At 43.9% G+C, this 20,076-nt stretch overlaps 1 protein-coding gene across 13 annotated transcripts in view; it reads right to left on the reverse strand.

Moving 5' to 3' along the window:
• The window catches only part of ADGRL3 (adhesion G protein-coupled receptor L3), a 1,522,275-nt gene that overhangs the window by 421,115 nt on the left and 1,081,084 nt on the right, over positions 1 to 20,076 (reverse strand). For all 13 annotated transcript variants that reach the window (XM_073595048.1, XM_073595046.1, XM_073595028.1 and 10 more), the window contains one exon: positions 2,601 to 2,692. In XM_073595048.1, coding sequence (XP_073451149.1) covers positions 2,601 to 2,692 — 92 coding nt within the window. The remainder of the gene's footprint in view (positions 1 to 2,600; positions 2,693 to 20,076) is intronic.

Raw genomic sequence — 20,076 nt, forward strand, 5'->3', positions numbered from 1 at the left:
TAGAGGCTGGAGTCTCAAAATCTGCCTGAGATTGGAGAGACCTTAGTGGAGCCCAAAGCTCTTGCTCTTCTGTCCTGATGATCCCCATAGACTCCAGTTTGTGAGCTAGTCTCTAGTCAATGCAAAGGTGTTGCATGTGCTGCCTTGTCTGACTTTGGTTCATGAGTTTGCTCCGGCAATCCCGATCACTTTCTTCCACCCTGTAAAGGGAGGATGAGTGCAGGAGCCTGCCAATAAGTTACTTAGCGGGGAAAGTGAGGGTAGCATGATGTTGTTTGGTTGGTTGGCCACAAATGAGGCCACCAAACTCAAGGAAAAAACAGCTCCCTGTCTCTGTTCTATATGTCTTTACTCCTTCTCCAGCTTATATACAAGGCAAAGCAGAGGTGCTAACATGTTTCAGCCGATGTCTGCTTACTCATAACATCACCACTGACAACTGGGCTGCTAGGCCCAATGCATATTGTTCACTCTTTCCTTGCTGGGCTTTACAAGCTGGAGGTATAATTTTATTCAGTGGATTAAAAAATGTACAAAAGTGTTGCACTCACAAACATGAAAAAAGCCAGACTAATTGCTGTGTTGTGAAGAATCAGTCCTTATTGACAGACACCGCTGTTGGAGGAGAACGCTGACACTGCTGGACAGGCATGAGGAGCTCTCCACAGTAACACCACTCTGGACTTCTCCTGGCAGGGTCAGCTTTCTCCTCCAGCAGTGGTGTCTGTCAATTCATCTGCTGTGGTCTCTGCAACTATCATCTAAGACACCACAGATGATGTCCAATTGTCAGAAACCATGAACCAGACCAAGACAGAAGAACAGTAAAATCACACTTGTTTATTAATAAAGATAAAAAGGTAAATAGAGTAAGCGTAGTCAAAGCATAGCCAGAGTCCAGTAACCGAATCGGGTAGTCAGCCAAGCCAGAGTTCAGTAACTAGATTGGGTAATCAGCCAGGCCAGAAGTCAGGGATCCAAGTAGAGGAACAGTAAGCAGGATAAGTAGCCAGTAGGGATGTCAGCAAAGCCAGTCTTTAAACAGGAACACAGGAGATGGTTTCTTGTGATGTGACCAAGACGAAGGTGGGAATGAAGTGAGCAGGACGTCTTTAATTAGGCGGGACCGACCAGCAGATCCACAACAGCTGGTTAACTGTGGAGAGAGAAGAGAGCTGGCAATTAGCCGACAGCTGAGTGCCCAACTCAGAGAAGGAAGGGCTGAGCCAGCCCTGACACCAATAGGACGAAACGCATCGGGTGACGGTCGTGGAATCATTGCATACTTACCTAAAAGCAATGTTACAAGCTTGTTTATCCGGAATTTTTGTAAGTGTAAAGCCCTTTTTTACAATAAATATACCAAACAGTATTACACTATGTGCAGTTCTCTTTTTTTCATGCACATCATGGATCATTGCACCATTTGATGCGGTTCACCGCAAGTTTTAGAGTCTGTGTCTTGCTACCGGGAACCTTTGGGGTATATCGGATGGGACCTATCCTGCTTACAGTGTCCTCCTGTGGTGGATTTTGCTGAGGTTCATCCTCACCAATGCCTAATTGATACACCTGCTGCATAGTATGTGTGTCCATTGTCTCTGGTAAGCGTGCCAACCTTATCACTTTCTACTGCACTTTTTGGGATCAATATTTTATCAATTTCCCTGTACACGTCAAGAGAGACTTTCTATGGTCATTTATTCTTCGGATCAATCGCCTCTTGCTGTCTCCACATGAATTTGGACTTTTGAATTTTTTTTATATTATTTTTTGCATATATATATATATATATATATATATATATATATATATATATAGATATATATAGATATAGATATCTATATATGGGTTGTTCATTCACTCATGTTCACTGTTGAATTGACATTCACCTTTTACGTTTATTCATTCACTTTTATATTCACCATTTTGAGCGCTACATTAATTTGTTTACATCATCTAAGGACTGACTCTTCACAACAGAGCAATGAGCTTGTTTGTGAGTGCAACACTTTTGAACATTTTTTAATCCACTGAATAAAATTGTACTGCACTATGAGGCTGTTTGGCACCCCTCTCTCCCTTTTGCTTTTTACAGCATTCGGTGTTCCCAGCCCAGTGAGGAAGTAGCACAGCACTTAGTTTACACTCAGTAGTTAGGATCAGCTAAACCTCCTTGAATATAAGGTTTACCTATCATGGTTTTAAGTAATCCATCTCAGTTGTGCACATTATTATGCTTCCAACTGTCGAAGAGTTGGATGCAATTTGTTTATTCATAACTTTAAAGTTTACACAGTATTCCTTGCATTGTAACATTTAACTGCTTGCCTATTACTGAGTCCCCTCTGCACAACTGCATATGTACCTAGTGATTGGCAATATTTTTCCAGATGGTGTGCCACAGGTTTTTCTTCTTTTTGGAGGTAATATGGTAATGTTGGTTGCCTGGCTGTGAAGGCAGCGAGGTACAAGAGTTCAGTAAAAGCACGTCTTCACTTTTCAATGCCTCAGCCATGTCCCCCATGCTACGTTTCAGCAATGCCATTTGATTAACAGTTTACATTTTTCAAGTAAAATTATAAGTACATATCACTTACTTGATATTGTCTAGACAACCTGTGTCAGGTTTCAGTATAGCAGTATGATGAAACATTTTAAAGAGAGCAATCCCAAGAAATATTACATTCAGCTGAAAAAAAAGGAAACATTCACATAAATTTATTTACCCATGTTCTAATACCATGTTAAAGTAAAAAAAAAGGTTCACTTATAATTAACTCATTGTTCTGTAACGTATTTATTGAAGCAATTATTAGATTATTTATGTCAAAATATAAAATACAAACCTCAGAACTAATGCAAAAGCTTCCCTGGGCCACTATGGGTTTACTGGTACAGCATTGGAGTATACTTTATCATCTCCTCCCTGCCTGATACCAGCCTGCTGATGCTGTTACATTCAATTTGGCATCCATCTGGGCATACATTTTCCACTTTCCACATCAATATATTATATTAAAAATGCTTCACAAGGGCGTGGCTGTGGCATGAGAGTGTGAGGAACTCCAGAGGAACTCTGTGAACCCGCTCACCGGATTGTACCCACAGCCTTATTGGGGAGATTTTAACCCCACATTATGCCTCCCAAGCAGTGGACATCCCCGCAGACACAGCGGACTCCTCGCAACTGCTCCGGATCGCGGGATGCTTACCTCACAGAGACCAGCCAAGGTCCGGCAGGGACTTCCAAAATGGTGCCGGGTGAGAAAGCTGGCACTGCACATGCAGCCTCCCCGATCCCCTCTACGTAAATACCGCTGTCCCCGCTACCTCCCTCCATCTCACCTTCCTGCTCGGATTGCCTGGATGGCAGCTCAGAGGGGGGAGCAGGGTTTGGGGATAAGGATCTGAGGGCACATATCTTATACCTGTGCAACTAAGGCTGACCTGGAACTGTTCAAACATAGGGTTTGCAACCTCATAACACCCAATAAGGAGATCGTATGTGACCGTTCAAAACTGCGTGGCTTGTTCACTAATGCTAGGAGTGTGGCGGACAAGATGGGAGAAATAGAGCTTCTATTGTACAAGGAGAATTTAGATTTAGTGGGAATTTCAGAGACTTAGCTCTCATAACTGGCTGGTAACCATTCAAGGGTATTCCCTATATTGCAGGGATAGAGAGGGTAAAAAAAAGGGGGAAGGGGTATGCCTGTATATCAAAAATGATGTACAGGTGAAAGTGAGGGGCGACATCACAAATGGAGCAAGGGAGGAGGTGGAATCCTTATGGGTAGAGCTTCAAAGGGAGGAAACCAAGGGGAAAGTAATTCTGTGAGTATGCTATAGGCCCCCTAACCAGAGGGAGGAGGGGGACCTCCTATCACAGTTTGGAATGGCGGCAAGGATGGGAAGCGTCATCATAATGGGGGATTTTAGTTATCCAGACAGACTGGGAGGAAGGAACCGCCCATTCGTCTAAGGCTCACAATTTCCTAAATGTCTTACAAGACAATTTCATGGGTCAGATGGTAAATGCGCCAACAAGGAACAATGCGTTACCTGACCTACTGATTACTAGCAATACAGACCTGATCACAGATGTGGAAATATGGGACAATTTAGGAAACAGCGATCACAGGTCAATTAGTTTCAGTATAAATCACACAAATAGGAAACATATGGGAAATACAAAGACACTGAATTTCAAAAGAGCCAACTTCCATAAACTATGCTCCTTGCTAGAAGATATTGAATGGGATAAAATCCTAGGAACAAAGAACACGGAGGAAAAATGGGTGTGCTTTAAGAGCATATTAAATAAGGGTATTATATTAAATAAGGGTATTAGCCAGTGCATCCCAATGGGAAATCAATTTAAAAGAGCTAATAAAAGTCCTGGGTGGCTTAACTCCATTGTAAAAATGCATATAGAAGCAAAGGAGAAGGACTTCAAAAAATACAAGGCCGAGGGATCATCGGCAGCATTCCAACTTTACAAAGATTGCAACAAGAAATGTAAAGGTGAAATCAGGGCAGCTAAGATAGAACACGAAAGGCACATAGCGGAGGAGAGTAAAAAAAATCCCAAGAAATTCTATAAGTATATAAATAGTAAAAGGGAGGATTATATTGGCACCATAAAAAATGGCGAAGGGAATCTGGTTACAAAAGACGGAGAGATGGCGAAGGTATTGAATTTATTCTTCTCCTCAGTCTTCAAAAGGGAAATGGGGGGATTCGGTAACCAAGACTGCAATGTTTATCCTCATGACACGTCACAGGAAGCACCCTCATGGCTAACAGAGTATAGAATTGGGAATAGACTTGAAAAACTTAATAAGTCACCGGGACCAGATGGCTTGCACTCGAGGGTCCTTAGGGAACTCAGTCAAGTAATTGCCAGACCATTGTTCCTTATTTTTAAGAACAGTCTACTGACTGGTATGGTACCACAATGATTTGAAAAAAGCCAATGTGGCACCAATATTTTATAAAGTCAATAGATTGCAAGCTCTTGGGATGTTCTATTTTGTGTTGCCGAACCCAATATCATGGCAGAGCTGCAAGGTTTCCACTTGCTCTCAAACTTCATTACAGCAAATTTGAGATTCTGCCTCTGAGTGTCCCTTTGGAATTACGTACACGGGTGCAATCCTCGTTCTCCTTTACATTGTGTTACACTTCCCTAAAATACCTAGGGGTTCATCTCAATCCCCACTGCTCTCAGCTATACACCTGTAACTAAACTCCGCTACTTTCTACCATAAGAACATAGCTGGGATCGGGAAACCTTCTTGTGGATGGGCCGAGTCAGTGTTTTAAAGATGAATGTGTTACCCCAGATTCTTTTTACAAATGGTGCCTAACTTTTTACCCAGGTCTTTTCTCGGTTCTTAACAGCCTTTTTCTGCAATACATATGGCATGGGCAGAGCCCACGCTTGGCTTTTCGCACATTGCAGAGAGCTAAGCGAATGGGGGTTTAGGTGTATCTGATATACGCAATTATGAGGCAATCTCCCTGCAACAGTTATTGGACTGGCATTTGTAGTGTTTACACAAAATTATGGGTCCCCTTAGAGTTTTTTTTAGCAGGTCGCAACTAATTCTATGCGCCCTGGTTACCCTGGGAACATAGAGGGCTGTCCGAGCTCGTCTCCCTAACCACTACTCATGCCTTACAATTATGGGATATCTTAAATAAATTGGGACAGGTAGCCCCTATGGTTTCACCCCTAGCTCCGCTCAGAGGCTTCCCTTTGTTCACTCCAGGGGAACATCTTCCTTTTTTTCGCACCTGGGCGAAAAAGTTAAGGTGTGGTAGATTTGTCCAGAAGAGGGCCCGTTATTGTTAGATGCGCTTAGGGCTCAATATGGCAGCTTTCATTTAGACAACTGGTGCTACAGGCAGCTCCAGCATTTTGCCCGCAGTCTGCTCCAGAACATTCGCTCACCCACCTCCGCCACTCCTTTTGAGAAGCTTTGCATGGCCCCTGCCTTGATCCTGCATTCCATTTCAGTCTTGTATAGGATGCTGCAGGCATTATCATTCAAAGGAAAGCCAATATATATATAAAGGGAGCGGGAGAGAGACCTCCAACACGTGTTCACTGAGACACAACCATTTATACTGCCTCACCAATTCTAGTTTGGTGGATACAAAAATGCAAGTAAATGGGTTCAAGTTGCTATCCCGCTGGAAAAGAGTTCCCTTCAGCCTTGCTAGAATCTATCCGGCTCTTTCAGATGCTTGCCGGAGGGAGTGAGGGCATTGGAGTAAGTTCATACACATTTGGTAGGAGTGCCCCAAATTACAAGCCTACTGGCAAGACCAGATCTCAAACAAAAGCCATTTTAGATATTGATCTACTTGACTCCCAAATGGAGCTTTTACTTCATGTCCCCACTGTCCCTTTTAGCCATTATCAGAAGTCCGTGTTACCCCACCTTCTGAATGCAGTTAGATGATTGACTCCAGTATGCTGAAAGAAGACCCAAATTCTAAACCGAGTGGATTGGATCCAGCTGGTGAAGGACATAATGGCAGCGGAGGAATGGATGGCGACATGCAAAGGCTGTTATGATAAATTCTATAGTATCTGGGACATATGGATTCACTATACTGGCAAGACCTCGCCGGACCCACAACTGTTAGAGACGGCCTGATTGACCCAATGAATATTCTTTTGTTCTTTTATGATGCAAGATAGAACCACTGTTATGATGGAGTGCTACCTTTGGTATTCTTGTTCCTCTTCCTTATTCCCCATTCCCTCTCCCCCCTCACTTCCCGCCCCTACTTTGGCTATGCCTGCTCACTTGGCTATCACTCCTAATGTTTAATGGCTAATATTGGGTCACAGTTGCTCACGTTGATGGGCTCGGAGCAGTATATTATTGCTATCATTCATATGCTACAATATTGGTTATATTGCTTTTCATGCTTTGGCACCCTCTATGTCGGACGGTCAATCGGACTTCATGATGTATACCATGATCACTGCTTATTTGAGCTGGTTTACCCTTCTCATACTTTATGTTTATTTTCAAATTGTGTTGCTTTTTTATGCAAGTTACATGTACAAATAAAGATTATATATATAAAAAAAAATGCTTCACAAAGCAGTTTTTCCCCAGTCCATAATTCATGTATTTAATTTTGTTAAATTAAAAAAGGTTCTAATCTTATCTGTATGAAAAAGGGACAAAAGAGGCAACTATACAGAAAAGCATGGTTATAACAGCCTTAGGAGGGGGATTTACTAAAACTGGTGCACTTAGAATCTGGTGCAGCAGTGCATGGTAGCCAATCAGCTTGTTCAATTATGCTTTGACAATAAAACCTGGAAGCTGATTGGTCTCTATGCAGAGCTGCACCAGATTTTGGCACTGTAGTGGATCCTTTCCCTCCTTGGAAATCACCATAATGTAAGCACGCAGCATGTCCTCCGGGGGGTTGCCCCATCCCCTGCAGCATTATTTAATGCCGTAAGAAAATGTGGAGTCAAAAGATCCCCAAAGGTCTTATAAATACAATAGGGAATACCCATCCGGGCCTGGGGCCTTGCCTGGTTGCATTCGAGCGATCGCCAGAGCCACTTCATCTGCGGAAAGAGGGCCTTCTAAGGCGGTCAATTCTGTATCCGATAAGCGAGGCAGATCGGACCTTTGTAGGTATTCGTGTATGGCCCTCCGTTCGCCGGACACCCCCCTCTCGAAAGTCGGACACCGAAGATTAGTATTACCGTCACTAAGAAGTTCGGAGATATGCTTATTGGGCTCTCAGGGCTCTCGCCAGCAGTTTCTGCACTTGTTGTTATGTTCATAAAACATTCGTCTGCATTTAGCAATCACGGCCTTGGCTTTGACTAAAGCCAGGGAGCACAGTTGGTTTCTCACATTCTTAAGGTCCGCTAGTGCCTGGACAGCTAGAGTTTTTTTATGTATGGCCTCCAGGGTCCTGATCTTTTCCAAGAGATCGGCAGTTTGCTGTGCTCTTGCCTTTTTTGAGTTGGGACCCAATCTTAATCAACATTCCCCTAATGTAGCTCTTATGCACCTCCCAGACCATCATGGGTGCACATTGGAAGAGAAAAAGTTTCTAATTTCCCTGGACACTTCTTCTGTAACCTCGGGGGTTTGGATCAAGGAAACTACTGTTTGGGGATGGGAGGCAGCAAGTCTATATCTACCCATACTGGGGCATGGTCTGAAAAATAGTCTGAAGAAGTGATGGAGCCAATCGAGGGGGACGTAACCCTGGACAAGAGTGATTGGGGCACCATAAAGAGATCAATTCTGGTGTAGGAGTCATGAGAATGCGAGTAGAATGTGTAATCCCTTTGATTCGGGTTCAATACCCGCCATACATCCACAAGATGGAAAGCATAGAAGTTCTTTTTTAGGCATTTCAGCACTGCATAGGAAATATGAAATGTACTCCTGGATGCGTCCGGGTTTGAAACCATGGTGAAAGTCATGTCGCCCCCCCCAGGATCACAGCACCCTCTGCAAAGTCACCTAGCTTGGTCAAAATCAATTCCAGGAAGTCAATCTGATTTGAGTTAGGGGGGTAGAGGTTCACCAGGGTGACCAAGGAGCTACCTAAGGTCCCCTTCACAACTAGAGCACGTCCCTCCTCATCACTCCATTGATCCCACACGGACCATGGAGTTGTGCTACGGACCAAGATACTAACACCCTTAGACTAAAGCCCCATACACACTATCAGATTTTCTGCTGATTTTTGTCTTCAGATTTACAAAAAACATGTAGTGCAAGGGCCTGCCTGATTGCATACAAATTGAAACTCCTAAGCTTTGACCTCAGATTATATGGTTTTGGTAAATCTGAAGGAAAAAGATCAGCAGAAAATCTGATATTGTGCATGGGGCTTTAGAATCAGAAGAGCAGCCGTAGTAGGCCGTTGAGAAAAAGCGATCATGAAGTCTCAGTATTTTATCAGCACGGAAATGTGTCTCTTGGAGGAAGCATACATGAGCTTTTTATATGTTTCAGGTTGGAGAGCACCTCGGATCATTTCTCCAGCGTGTTCAACCCCTTCACATTGATAGAAATGAGACAAAGAGGCTCTATTTTACCCGCGGTCATTACAGGGACTGGTGGAGGCAAGAGGGAAATAAAAAAAAAAGGGGGGGGGGGGAGGAGGGGTAGAGGGGTAGTGGAAAAGGACAGAGGGAAAAAGAAGTCACAGAAAGCTAATATGCCAAAGGCGTAGAGGATACCAAGTCTCATAAAATGAACCACCATCGGGGTGAAACCCTATGTGGGGGAAGTGGTTGTACACAGCAGGGGTCAGAGGCTCCCCATCCTGGCCTGAAACCACAATAAAATGATCAGCAAAGAAACATATGAATGGCTAATATGCCAGGCTAAGCAGACACTGTGGCCCCATAACAAGTGTTCAGGCACACAGTGTAGAATGGCCTGCGAGCGATACCTTGATACTCAGATCGCAGCAGCAGGAGATCATCAAATAAAACATTCGAATGCCAGTCTTTGGACTGGAATATTGGAGGGGACAGTCCCCGTGTGAGAAACAACACAACATAATAACACATTGCATACAGCTTGATGTAACAGAACTATTAAACCTAAGCCTACAATTAAAAACAGAACGGTGTCTCTACCAAAGGCTTTGGATTTCTACTTCTGTGACGGGTGCGGAAAAATTGTTCTTTGGGTGTCAGTGGCGCCGTCACACTGTAACCCTATAGAGGTACTCTTGATGAAAGCAAGAATTGGCCTTGCTGTCAAAAATTGTAATGATTAGTGTTGTTGGCCAAGCCAGATAAAGATCCCCTGCAGATATAGACCTATATCATTATTAAATATGGATTTCAAAATACTAACTAAATTGTTAGCTACCAGGCTTATGTCGTTCTTGCAACATATTATTTCCCCTGATCAGACTGGTTTTATGCCTAAAAAGGCCACGGATATTAACCAGTTGCCGACCGCCGCACGACGATGTACGTCGACAGAGCGGCACGGGCAGGCAAAAGGACTTACAGGTACGTCCTTGCCTGCACGCGGGTGGGGGGTCCGATCGGACCCCCCCCCCCGGTGCCAGCGGCGGTCGGATCGAGGTCAGGGTCGATCAAAGGTGAGGGGGAGGCCACTCATTCGTGGCCTCCCCCTCGCGATCGCTCCTGGTCAATGACAAGCTTCCTCGGCTTCTGTGAATGTAAACAGAAGCAGAGGAAGTGATGTCATCTCTCCTCGAGCCGGTCTTTTCGTCTGGCGCCGAGGAGAGAAGACATCCAAGTAAGTGCACCAACACTACACATACAGTAGAACACGCAGGCACACTTGTCACCCCCCTGTCACCCCCCGATCACCCCCTGATCACCCCCCTGTACCCCCTGTCACTCTGACACCAATAGCAGGTTTTTTTTTTCTGATTTATTGCATTGGTGTCAGTTTGTGACAGTTACAAGTGTTAGGGCAGTTAGGTTAGCCCCCTTTAGGTCTAGGGTACCCCCCTTTAGGTCCAGGGTACCCCCTAACCCCCCTAATAAAGTTTTAACCCCGTGATCACCCCCCGTCGCCAGTGTCACTAAGCGATCGTTTTTCTGATCGCTGTATTAGTGACACAGGTGACGCTAGTTAGGGAGGTAAGTATATAGGTTCGCTGTCAGTGTTTTATAGCGACAGGGACCCCCATATACTACCTACTAAAGGTTTTAACCCCTTGATTGCCCCCTAGTTAACCCTTTCACCAGCGATCACCATATAATTGTTACAGGTGACGCTGGTTAGTTGGTTTGTTTTTTGTAGTTTATTGTAGTTTATTACAGTTTTAGGGCACCCGCCGTTTATTACCCTATAAAGGTTTAACCCCCTAATTGCCCGGCGGTGATAGAAGTTAAGTTTTTAGGGTCAGATAAGGTCTGCGTCGCCCCAGGCAGCGTCAGGTTAGCGCCAGTACCGCTAACACCCACGCAGGCAGCATACACCTCCCTTAGTGCTATAGTATCTGAACGGATCGATATCTGATCCGATCAGATCTATACTCCCCAGCAGTTTAGGGTCCCCCAAAAAAACGCAGTGTTAGCGGGATCAGCCCAGATACCTGCTAGCACCTGCGTTTTGCTCCTCGGCCCAGCCCAGCCCAGCCCACCCAAGTGCAGTATCGATCGATAACTGTCACAAAACACTAAGCACACATAACTGTAGCGTTCGCAGAGTCAGGCCTGATCCCTGCGATCGCTAACAGTTTTTTGGTAGCGCTTTGAATCAGTCGCTGACAGTCAGGAGCTTTTTTGCCTGTGAGTCTCACTAGTGTACCCCTAAATTTAGAGCCCAAAATGGCAAATCGAAGGTACACTAGTGAAGAGGCCTACACGTTTCTGAGCATGACAGATAGTGAAGAGGAAGTCACTCATCTGTCAAGTTCAAGCTCAGAATACGAACCTGTAGAGGACAGCGGCTCCATGACAGATAGCTCTGACGACGGAGTTGTGGTCCCTGCTAGGGTCAGGCGTACCAGACCCCGATCTTCTTCTTCTGTCCTTGAAGTGCAAGAACCGCAGGGCTCTCGTAGGGAGCAGAGAGGTACTAGTGCCGCTACTCCTTCTGGTGAACTGGCAAGCACCAGCGGCCTAGTACACCCTGGTCGTACATCCAGCACTGCAGTATCATGTGGTGACGTGGCGAGTCCCATAAGTGCAGTTCAAGCTGGCGAGGTGGCAAGCACAACTAGTGTCCCGCTGCCACCAATAAGACAAAGACAGGCCCGTCGTGCCCATAGTGCCCTTCCTGCTGCATTCGCCAATCCGAATTGGGTACCCACCACTTCTGCAGCACCCGTACTTCCCCCTTTCACTGGCCAACCCGGAATTCAGGTGGAAACAGTTGACTTTATGCCACTGGATTTTTATTCACTGTTTTTCACCGAAGATCTCTATAGATCTATTGTGGACCAAAGCAATTTGTACGCTGGTCAACACATCGCCGCTAATCCCCAGTCCTCCCTTGCCAGAGATTGGAGACCAATTACGGTCTCCGAATTTAAGATCTTTCTGGGCCTTTCCCTCAACATGGGCATAACCAAAAAGAGTGAGTTGCGGTCATATTGGTCCACTGACCCAATTCACCATATGCCCGTGTTCTCTGCCTCCATGACCAGGGCACGATACGAGCAGATTTTGCGGTTCATGCACTTCAACGACAATGAACTCTGTCGTCCTCGTGGAGACCCTGCATACGATCGGCTCTACAAAATTCGGCCCCTCGTAAACCACTTCAACCAACGTTTTGCAGACTTGTTTACCCCCCATCAAGTTGTTTGCGTTGATGAGTCCCTGATTAAGTTTTCTGGCCGCTTGTCCTTCAAACAGTACCTTCCCAGCAAGCGTGCCAGATACGGGGTCAAGATGTATAAGCTCTGTGACAGGGCCACAGGCTATACATGTAGATTTATGGTTTACGAGGGCAAAGATAGTCACGTAGAGCCGATAAACTGCCCTGACTACATAGGAAGCGCTGGCAAGATAGTGTGGGACTTGGTGTCACCCTTATTCGGAAAGGGGTACCACTTGTACGTGGACAATTATTATACGAGCGTGCCACTTTTTAGTCACTTGTTTGATCAGCAGATTGGAGCATGTGGCACCGTGCGACCTAATCGCCGGGGCTTTCCCCAGCGGCTTGTAGAGTCCCGTCTTAGGCTGGGGGAGGGAGCCTGCTTGAAGTATAATAATTTGCTCGCTATGAAGTGGAGGGATAAGAAGAATGTTTTCGTTCTCACCTCCCTTCATGCAGACACGACGACCCAAATTACTACGGCGACTGGTGTTGTGGAGAAACCCCTCTGTGTCCACGAATGCAACCTTAATATGGGAGGGGTGGACCTCAACGACCAGTTGTTGGCGCCGTACCTAATTGCCCGTAAGGCCAGACGCTGGTACAAAAAGGTGTCTGTTTATTTATTTCAATTGGCTTTGCTGAACGCTCATGTGCTATACAGAGCTTCAGGACGGACTGGATCCTTCCTTAAATTCCAGGAAGAGATCGTCAGAGCCCTTCTGTTTCCAGACTGTGCTCCACCTCACCTTCCTAATCCAAATGCAGTAGGCCGGCTGCATGAGAGGCATTTTCCTTATGTCCTCCAGAGTACCTCTACCCAACGAGCCCCCCAAAGAAAATGTCGTGTCTGCAGAAAGCGCGGATTTAGGCGTGACACCCGGTATTATTGTCCCTCCTGTCCTGGCAATCCTGGTCTTTGCATTGGTGAATGTTTTGAACGCTACCATACACTAGTTGAGTATTAGCGTAGGGTACAGCACTGCACAGACTAGGACACACTTCCACAGGGTCACCCAAGATGCCATCGCATTTTGAGAGACCCAAACCTGGAACTGTTACAGTTTTAAAAGTTACAGTTATAAAAAAAAAAAAGTAAAAAAAAAAAAAATACACAAAAAAAATATAAAATAAAAAAGCCAAAAATAGTTGTCGTTTTATTGTTCTCTCTCTCTCTATTTTCTCTCTATTGTTCTGCTCTTTTTTACTGTATTCTATTCTGCATTGTTTTATTGTTATGTTTTATCATGTTTGCTTTTCAGGTATGTAATTTTTTTATAGTTTACTGTGTTTTAAACATTTTTTTGTTTTCAGGTACGCCATTCAGCTGCAGCGCGGATTTATTTATCTTGACAGCAACAGCGTTTGCTCCCACGATACATAAAGCCGTGACTCCAGCGCTGTCGGAGGTGATTTCACCACCACAGTTACATACTTCAGCATATATGCCGAAGCGTGGGGGCAGAAGTGGGTGGAGGAGCGATTTGCTCCTGCCTTTTGCGGGAGGATGCCCCCATGCTTCGGCATATATATATTTTAGGTAGGCACAGGTTGCGTTAAATGTTTTATTTTTTACTATGGTTTTTTTTTGTATTTGCTTTGCAGGTATGGTAAGTATTACTGTTATACTGTAATGTTACTTTGTTTTTTGTTAACCATCATTTGCTTAGCAGGTACGCCATTCAGTTGCAGCGCGGATTTATTTATCTTGACAGCAACAGCGTTTGCTCCCACGATACATAAAGCCGTGACTCCAGCGCTGTCGGAGGTGATTTCACCACCACAATTACATACTTCAGCATATATGCCGAAGTGTGGGGGCAGAAGTGGGTGGAGGAGCAATTTGCTCCTGCCTTTTGCGGGAGGATGCCCCCATGCTTCGGCATATATATATTTTAGGTAGGCACAGGTTGCATTAAATGTTTTATTTTTTACTATGGTTTTTTTTTGTATTTGCTTTGCAGGTATGGTAAGTATTACTGTTATACTGTAATGTTACTTTGTTTTTTGTTAACCATCATTTGCTTAGCAGGTACGCCATTCAGTTGCAGCGCGGATTTATTTATCTTGACAGCAACAGCGTTTGCTCCCACGATACATAAAGCCGTGACTCCAGCGCTGTCGGAGGTGATTTCACCACCACAGTTACATACTTCAGCATATATGCCGAAGCGTGGGGGCAGTGGGTGGAGGAGCAATTTGCTCCTGCCTTTTGCGGGAGGATGCCCCCATGCTTCGGCATATATAAATGGTGCATGTATGCCCATCATTAGAAGTGGGTGGATGAAGGGAGGTATTCTAATGGTGGGCATACCCACCGATCAATATCTTTTTTTCGTTCAGCCCACAGGCTGCATGAAAAAAAAGTTTACAATATATGCCCAACAAGGACCAGCAACGTACTGGTATGTTGCTGGACTTTGAGTGGTTATACCAGAATGATGCCTGCAGGTTTAGGTATCATCTTGGTATCATTCTTTTCAGCCAGCGGTCGGCTTTCATGTAAAAGCAATCCTAGCGGCTAATTAGCCTCTAGACTGCTTTTACAAGCAGTGGGAGGAAATGCCCCCCCACCGTCTTCCATGTTTTTCTCTGGCTCTCCTGTCCCAACAGGGAACCTGAGAATGCAGCCAGTGATTCGGCCAGCTGACCATAGAGCTGATCAGAGGCCAGAATGGCTCCAAACATCTCTATGGCCTAAGAATCCGGAAGCTACGAGCATTTCATGACTTAGATTTCGCCAGATGTAAACAGCGCCATTGGGAAATTGGGAAAGCATTTTATCACACCGATCTTGGTGTGGTCAGATGCTTTGAGGGCAGAGGAGAGATCTAGGGTCTAATAGACCCCAATTTTTTCAAAAAATAGTACCTGTCACTACCTATTGCTATCATAGGGGATATTTACATTCCCTGAGATAACAATAAAAATGATTTAAAAAAAATAAAAATGAAAGGAACAGTTTAAAAATAAGATAAAAAATCAAAAAATTAATTAAAAAAAAAAAAAAAAAAGCACCCGTCCCCCCCTGCTCTCGCGCAAAGGCGAACGCAAGCGTTGGTCTGGCGTCAAATGTAAACAGCAATTGCACCATGCATGTGAGGTATCACTGCGAAGGTCAGATCGAGGGCAGTAATTTTAGCAGTAGACCTCCTCTGTAAATCTAAAGTGGTAACCTGTAAAGGCTTTTAAAGGCTTTTAAAAATGTATTTAGTTTGTCGCCACTGCACGTTTGTGCGCAATTTTAAAACATGTCATGTTTGGTATCCATGTACTCGGCCTAAGATCATCTTTTTTATTTCATCAAACATTTGGGCAATATAGTGTGTTTTAGTGCATTAAAATTTTAAAAAGTGTGTTTTTTCCCCAAAAAATGCGTTTGAAAAATCGCTGCGCAAATACTTTGTGAAAAAAAAAAATGAAACACCCACCATTTTAATCTGTAGGGCATTTGCTTTAAAAAAATATATAATGTTTGGGGGTTCAAAGTAATTTTCTTGCAAAAAAAAATAATTTTTTCATGTAAACAAAAAGTGTCAGAAAGGGCTTTGTCTTCCAGTGGTTAGAAGAGTGGGTGATGTGTGACATAAGCTTCTAAATGTTGTGCATAAAATGCCAGGACAGTTCAAAACCCCCCCAAATGACCCCATTTTGGAAAGTAGACACCCCAGGCTATTTGCTGAGAGGCATGTCGAGTCCATGGAATATTTTATATTGTGACACAAGTTGCGGGAAAAAGACAAATTATTATTTTTTTTTTTGCACAAAGTTGTTACTAAATGATATATTGCTCAAACATGCCATGGGAATATGTGAAATTACACCCCAAAATACATTCTGTTGCCTCTCCTGAGTACGGGGATACCACATGTGTGAGACTTTTTGGGAGCCTAACCGCATAGGGGACCCCGAAAACCAAGCACCGCCTTCAGGCTTTCTAAGGGCGTAAATTTTTTATTTCACTCTTCACTGCCTATCACAGTTTCGGAGGCCATGTAATGCCCAGATGGCACAAACCCCCCCCAAATGACCCCATTTTGGAAAATAGACACCCAAAGCTATTTGCTGAGAGGTATAGTGAGTATTTTGCAGACCTTACTTTTTGTCACAAACTTTTGAAAATTGAAAAAAGAAAAAAAAAATACGTTTTTCTTGTCTTTCTTCATTTTCAAAAACAAATGAGAGCTGCAAAATACTCACCATGCCTCTCAGCAAATAGCTTGGGGTGTCTACTTTCCAAAATGGGGTCATTTTGGGGCGGTTTTGTGCTATCTTGGCATTTTATGGCCTTCAAAACTGTGATGGGTAGTAAGGAGTGAAATCAAAAATTAACGCTCTTAGAAATCCTGAAGGCGGTGATTGGATTTCGGGGCCCCGTATGAAGCTAGGCTCCCAAAAAGTGCCACTCATGTGGTATCCCCGTACTCAGGAGAAGCAGCAGAATGTATTTTGGGGTGTAATTCCACATATGCCCATGGCATGTTTGAGCAATATATCGTTTAGTGACAACTTTGTGCAAAAAAAAAAAAAAAATTGTCACTTTCCCGCAACTTGTGTCAAAATATAAAATATTCCATGTACTCATCATGCCTCTCAGCAAATAGCTTGGGGTGTCTTCTTTCCAAAATGGGGTCATTTGGGGGGGTTTTGTGCCATCTGGGCATTTTATGGCCTTCAAAAATGTGATAGGTAGTGAGGAGTGAAATCACAACTTTACGCCCTTAGAAATCCTGAAGGCGGTGCTGGGTTTTCGGGGCCCCGTACGCGGCTAGGCTCCCAAAAAGTCCCACACATGTGGTACCCCATACTCAGGAGAATCAGCAGAATGTATTTTGGGGTGCAATTCCACATAAGCCCATAGCCTGTGTGAGCAATATATCATTTAGTGACAACTTTGTGCAAAAAAAAAAAAAAATTGTCACTTTCCCGCAACTTGTGTCAAAAAATAAAATATTCCATGGACTCAACATGCCTCTCAGCAAATAGCTTGGGGTGTCTAGTTTCTAAAATGGGGTCATTTGGGGGGGGTTTGTGCCATCTTGGCATTTTATGGCCTTCAAAACTGTGATAGGTAGTGAGGAGTAAAATCAAAAATTTATGCCCTTAGAAATCCTGAAGGCGGTGCTTGGTTTTTGGGGCCCCGTACGCGGCTAGGCTCCCAAAAAGTCCCACACATGTGGTATCCCCGTACTCAGGAGAAGCAGCAGAATGTATTTTGGGGTGTAATTCCACATATGCCCATGGCATGTTTGAGCAGTATATCATTTAGTGACAACTTTGTGCAAAAAAAAAAAAAAAAAAATTGTCACTTTCCCGCAACTTGTGTCCAAATATAAAATATTCCATGGACTCAACATGCCTCTCAGCAAATAGCTTGGGGTGTCTACTTTCCAAAATGGGGTCATTTGGGGGGGGTTTGTGCCATCTTGGCATTTTATGGCCTTCAAAACTGTGATAGGTAGTGGGGAGTAAAATCAAAAATGTATGCCCTTTGAAATCCTGAAGGCGGTGCTTGGTTTTCGGGGCCCCGTACGCGGCTGGGCTCCCAAAAAGTCCCACACATTTGGTATCCCCGTACTCAGGAGAAGCAGCTGAATGTATTTTGGGGTGCAATTCCACATATGCCCATGGCCTGTGTGAGCAATATATCATTTAGTGACAACTTTTTGTAATTTTTTTTTTTTTTTTTGTCATTATTCAATCACTTGGGACAAAAAAAAAAAATATTCAATGGGTTCAACATGCCTCTCAGCAATTTCCTTGGGGTGTCTACTTTCCAAAATGGGGTCATTTGGGGGGGTTTTGTACTGCCCTGCCTTTTTAGCACCTCATGAAATGACATAGACAGTCATAAACTAAAAGCTGTGTAAATTCCAGAAAATGTACCCTAGTTTGTAGGCGCTATAACTTTTGCGCAAACCAATAAATATACGCTTATTGACATTTTTTTTACCAAAGACATGTGGCCGAATACATTTTGGCCTAAATGTATTACTAAAATTGATTTTAATGGATTTTTTTTATAACAAAAAGTAGAAAATATCATTTTTTTTCAAAATTTTCGGTCTTTTTCCGTTTATAGCGCAAAAAATAAAAGCGGCAGAGGTGATCAAATACCATCAAAATAAAGCTCTATTTGTGGGAAGAAAAGGACGCAAATTTCGTTTGGGTACAGCATTGCATGACCGCGCAATTAGCAGTTAAAGCAACGCAGTGCCAAATTGTAAAAAGTGCTCTGGTCAGGAAGGGGGTAAATCCTTCCGGGGCTGAAGTGGTTAATCTTCATTGGGTTTTTACGCAAACTCAGGCCCAGATATTTCCAGTGGAGGGATATTGGTCTTCCTCAACTGAGAAGGCTTTCGATTCCGTTGATTGGAAATATAGGTTTACGGTGTTGGAAGTGTTTGGCTTCGACCACCACTTTAGAAAATGGATTGGCATTCTTTATCAATCCCCACTTGCACCCATTAAATTTAATGGAATGTTGTCAAAGTTATTTTTGGTGGGTAGGGGCACTCGCCAGGGATGCCCTATGTCACATGGTCTTTTCGCCATACTGATTGAACCCTTGGCTGCTGCTTTGAGGCCTTCCACTGAGGTACAGGGGATAACTGTGGGTAGCTTGACCGAAAAAATAGCTCTTTATGCCGACTACATGGTTCTTTTTTTGCAGGACTCAGATACATCTTTGATGGCGATATTAGACATTTTAAATTCTTTCGCCAATTTTTCAGGACTGAAAGTCAATTGGGGTAAATCCGAGATTCTCCCACTCAGGACACCATCTCCTAATTGTAGGGTTCCTGCTAATTGCCCCTTGCAACAGGTAGACAAGATCAAGTATTTGGGTCTGTATATATGCAACTCAGTGTCGGACTTTATTGCACTAAATGTCACTCCACTTTTGTTGAAGCTCAGATCTAGGCTACAGGCATGGCAGAATTTCCTTTAACGCCCATTGGTAAGGTGAATTTATGAAATTTTTGCCTGTATTTTTAAATATATTTCAGAACTCACCTGTCTGGATACCGAGATATATATGTAAGAGGATAGATCAACCAATTACAACTTTCCTGTGGCAAGGGCACCACCCTAGGATCAAACTCCGGGTGTTGCAATTGCTGTGGAAATGGGGGGGGGGGGGGGGGGGGGGCTGGTGGTCCTGATTTCTATTGTTATTTTCTAGTAGATCACCTGATCTTTGCCCATAGGTAGTTTAGTCTTCCGGATGCTGATGCTGCCATTACTCTTGAAGCGGCCATTGTCTGCTCTTATGAGGCACTGGCACATCTATTGCTGTTACGTGGAAGCAGGGCTCCGTATAATGTTACAGTATCCATGCAGGCAACTGGTAGGACATGGGCAGTGGCTAATAAAGTGAGTGGCGATGCAGCAATTTCCCCTCACGCACTGTTATGGAGGAATCCCAACCTGATGCACTTCTTTGAGTACCCTGATCCAATCATGTGGACTAAATTAGGTATTAAGACAATGGGGGATATAGTGGGTAGTGGGAAACTCCTTCAGTTTGATACTCTGAAAACTAAATTTCATCTCCCCAATACCCACCTGTTTTGTTATTTGCAACTTAGACATGCGTATAATGTCCAATATGGCAATACCATTCTTAGAGTGCAAATGAGTGATCTGGAATCTCTAGTTAGAGTGGTCGCTTTGGAAAAGGCCCTGTCTATTATTTACAAACAATTGTTTTCAGAAGTTGGGGAGCTTCTTTCACGTTGCA

Source organism: Aquarana catesbeiana, linkage group LG01 (assembly GCF_042186555.1).
Source record: "Aquarana catesbeiana isolate 2022-GZ linkage group LG01, ASM4218655v1, whole genome shotgun sequence".
Taxonomy (NCBI): Eukaryota; Metazoa; Chordata; class Amphibia; order Anura; family Ranidae; genus Aquarana; species Aquarana catesbeiana.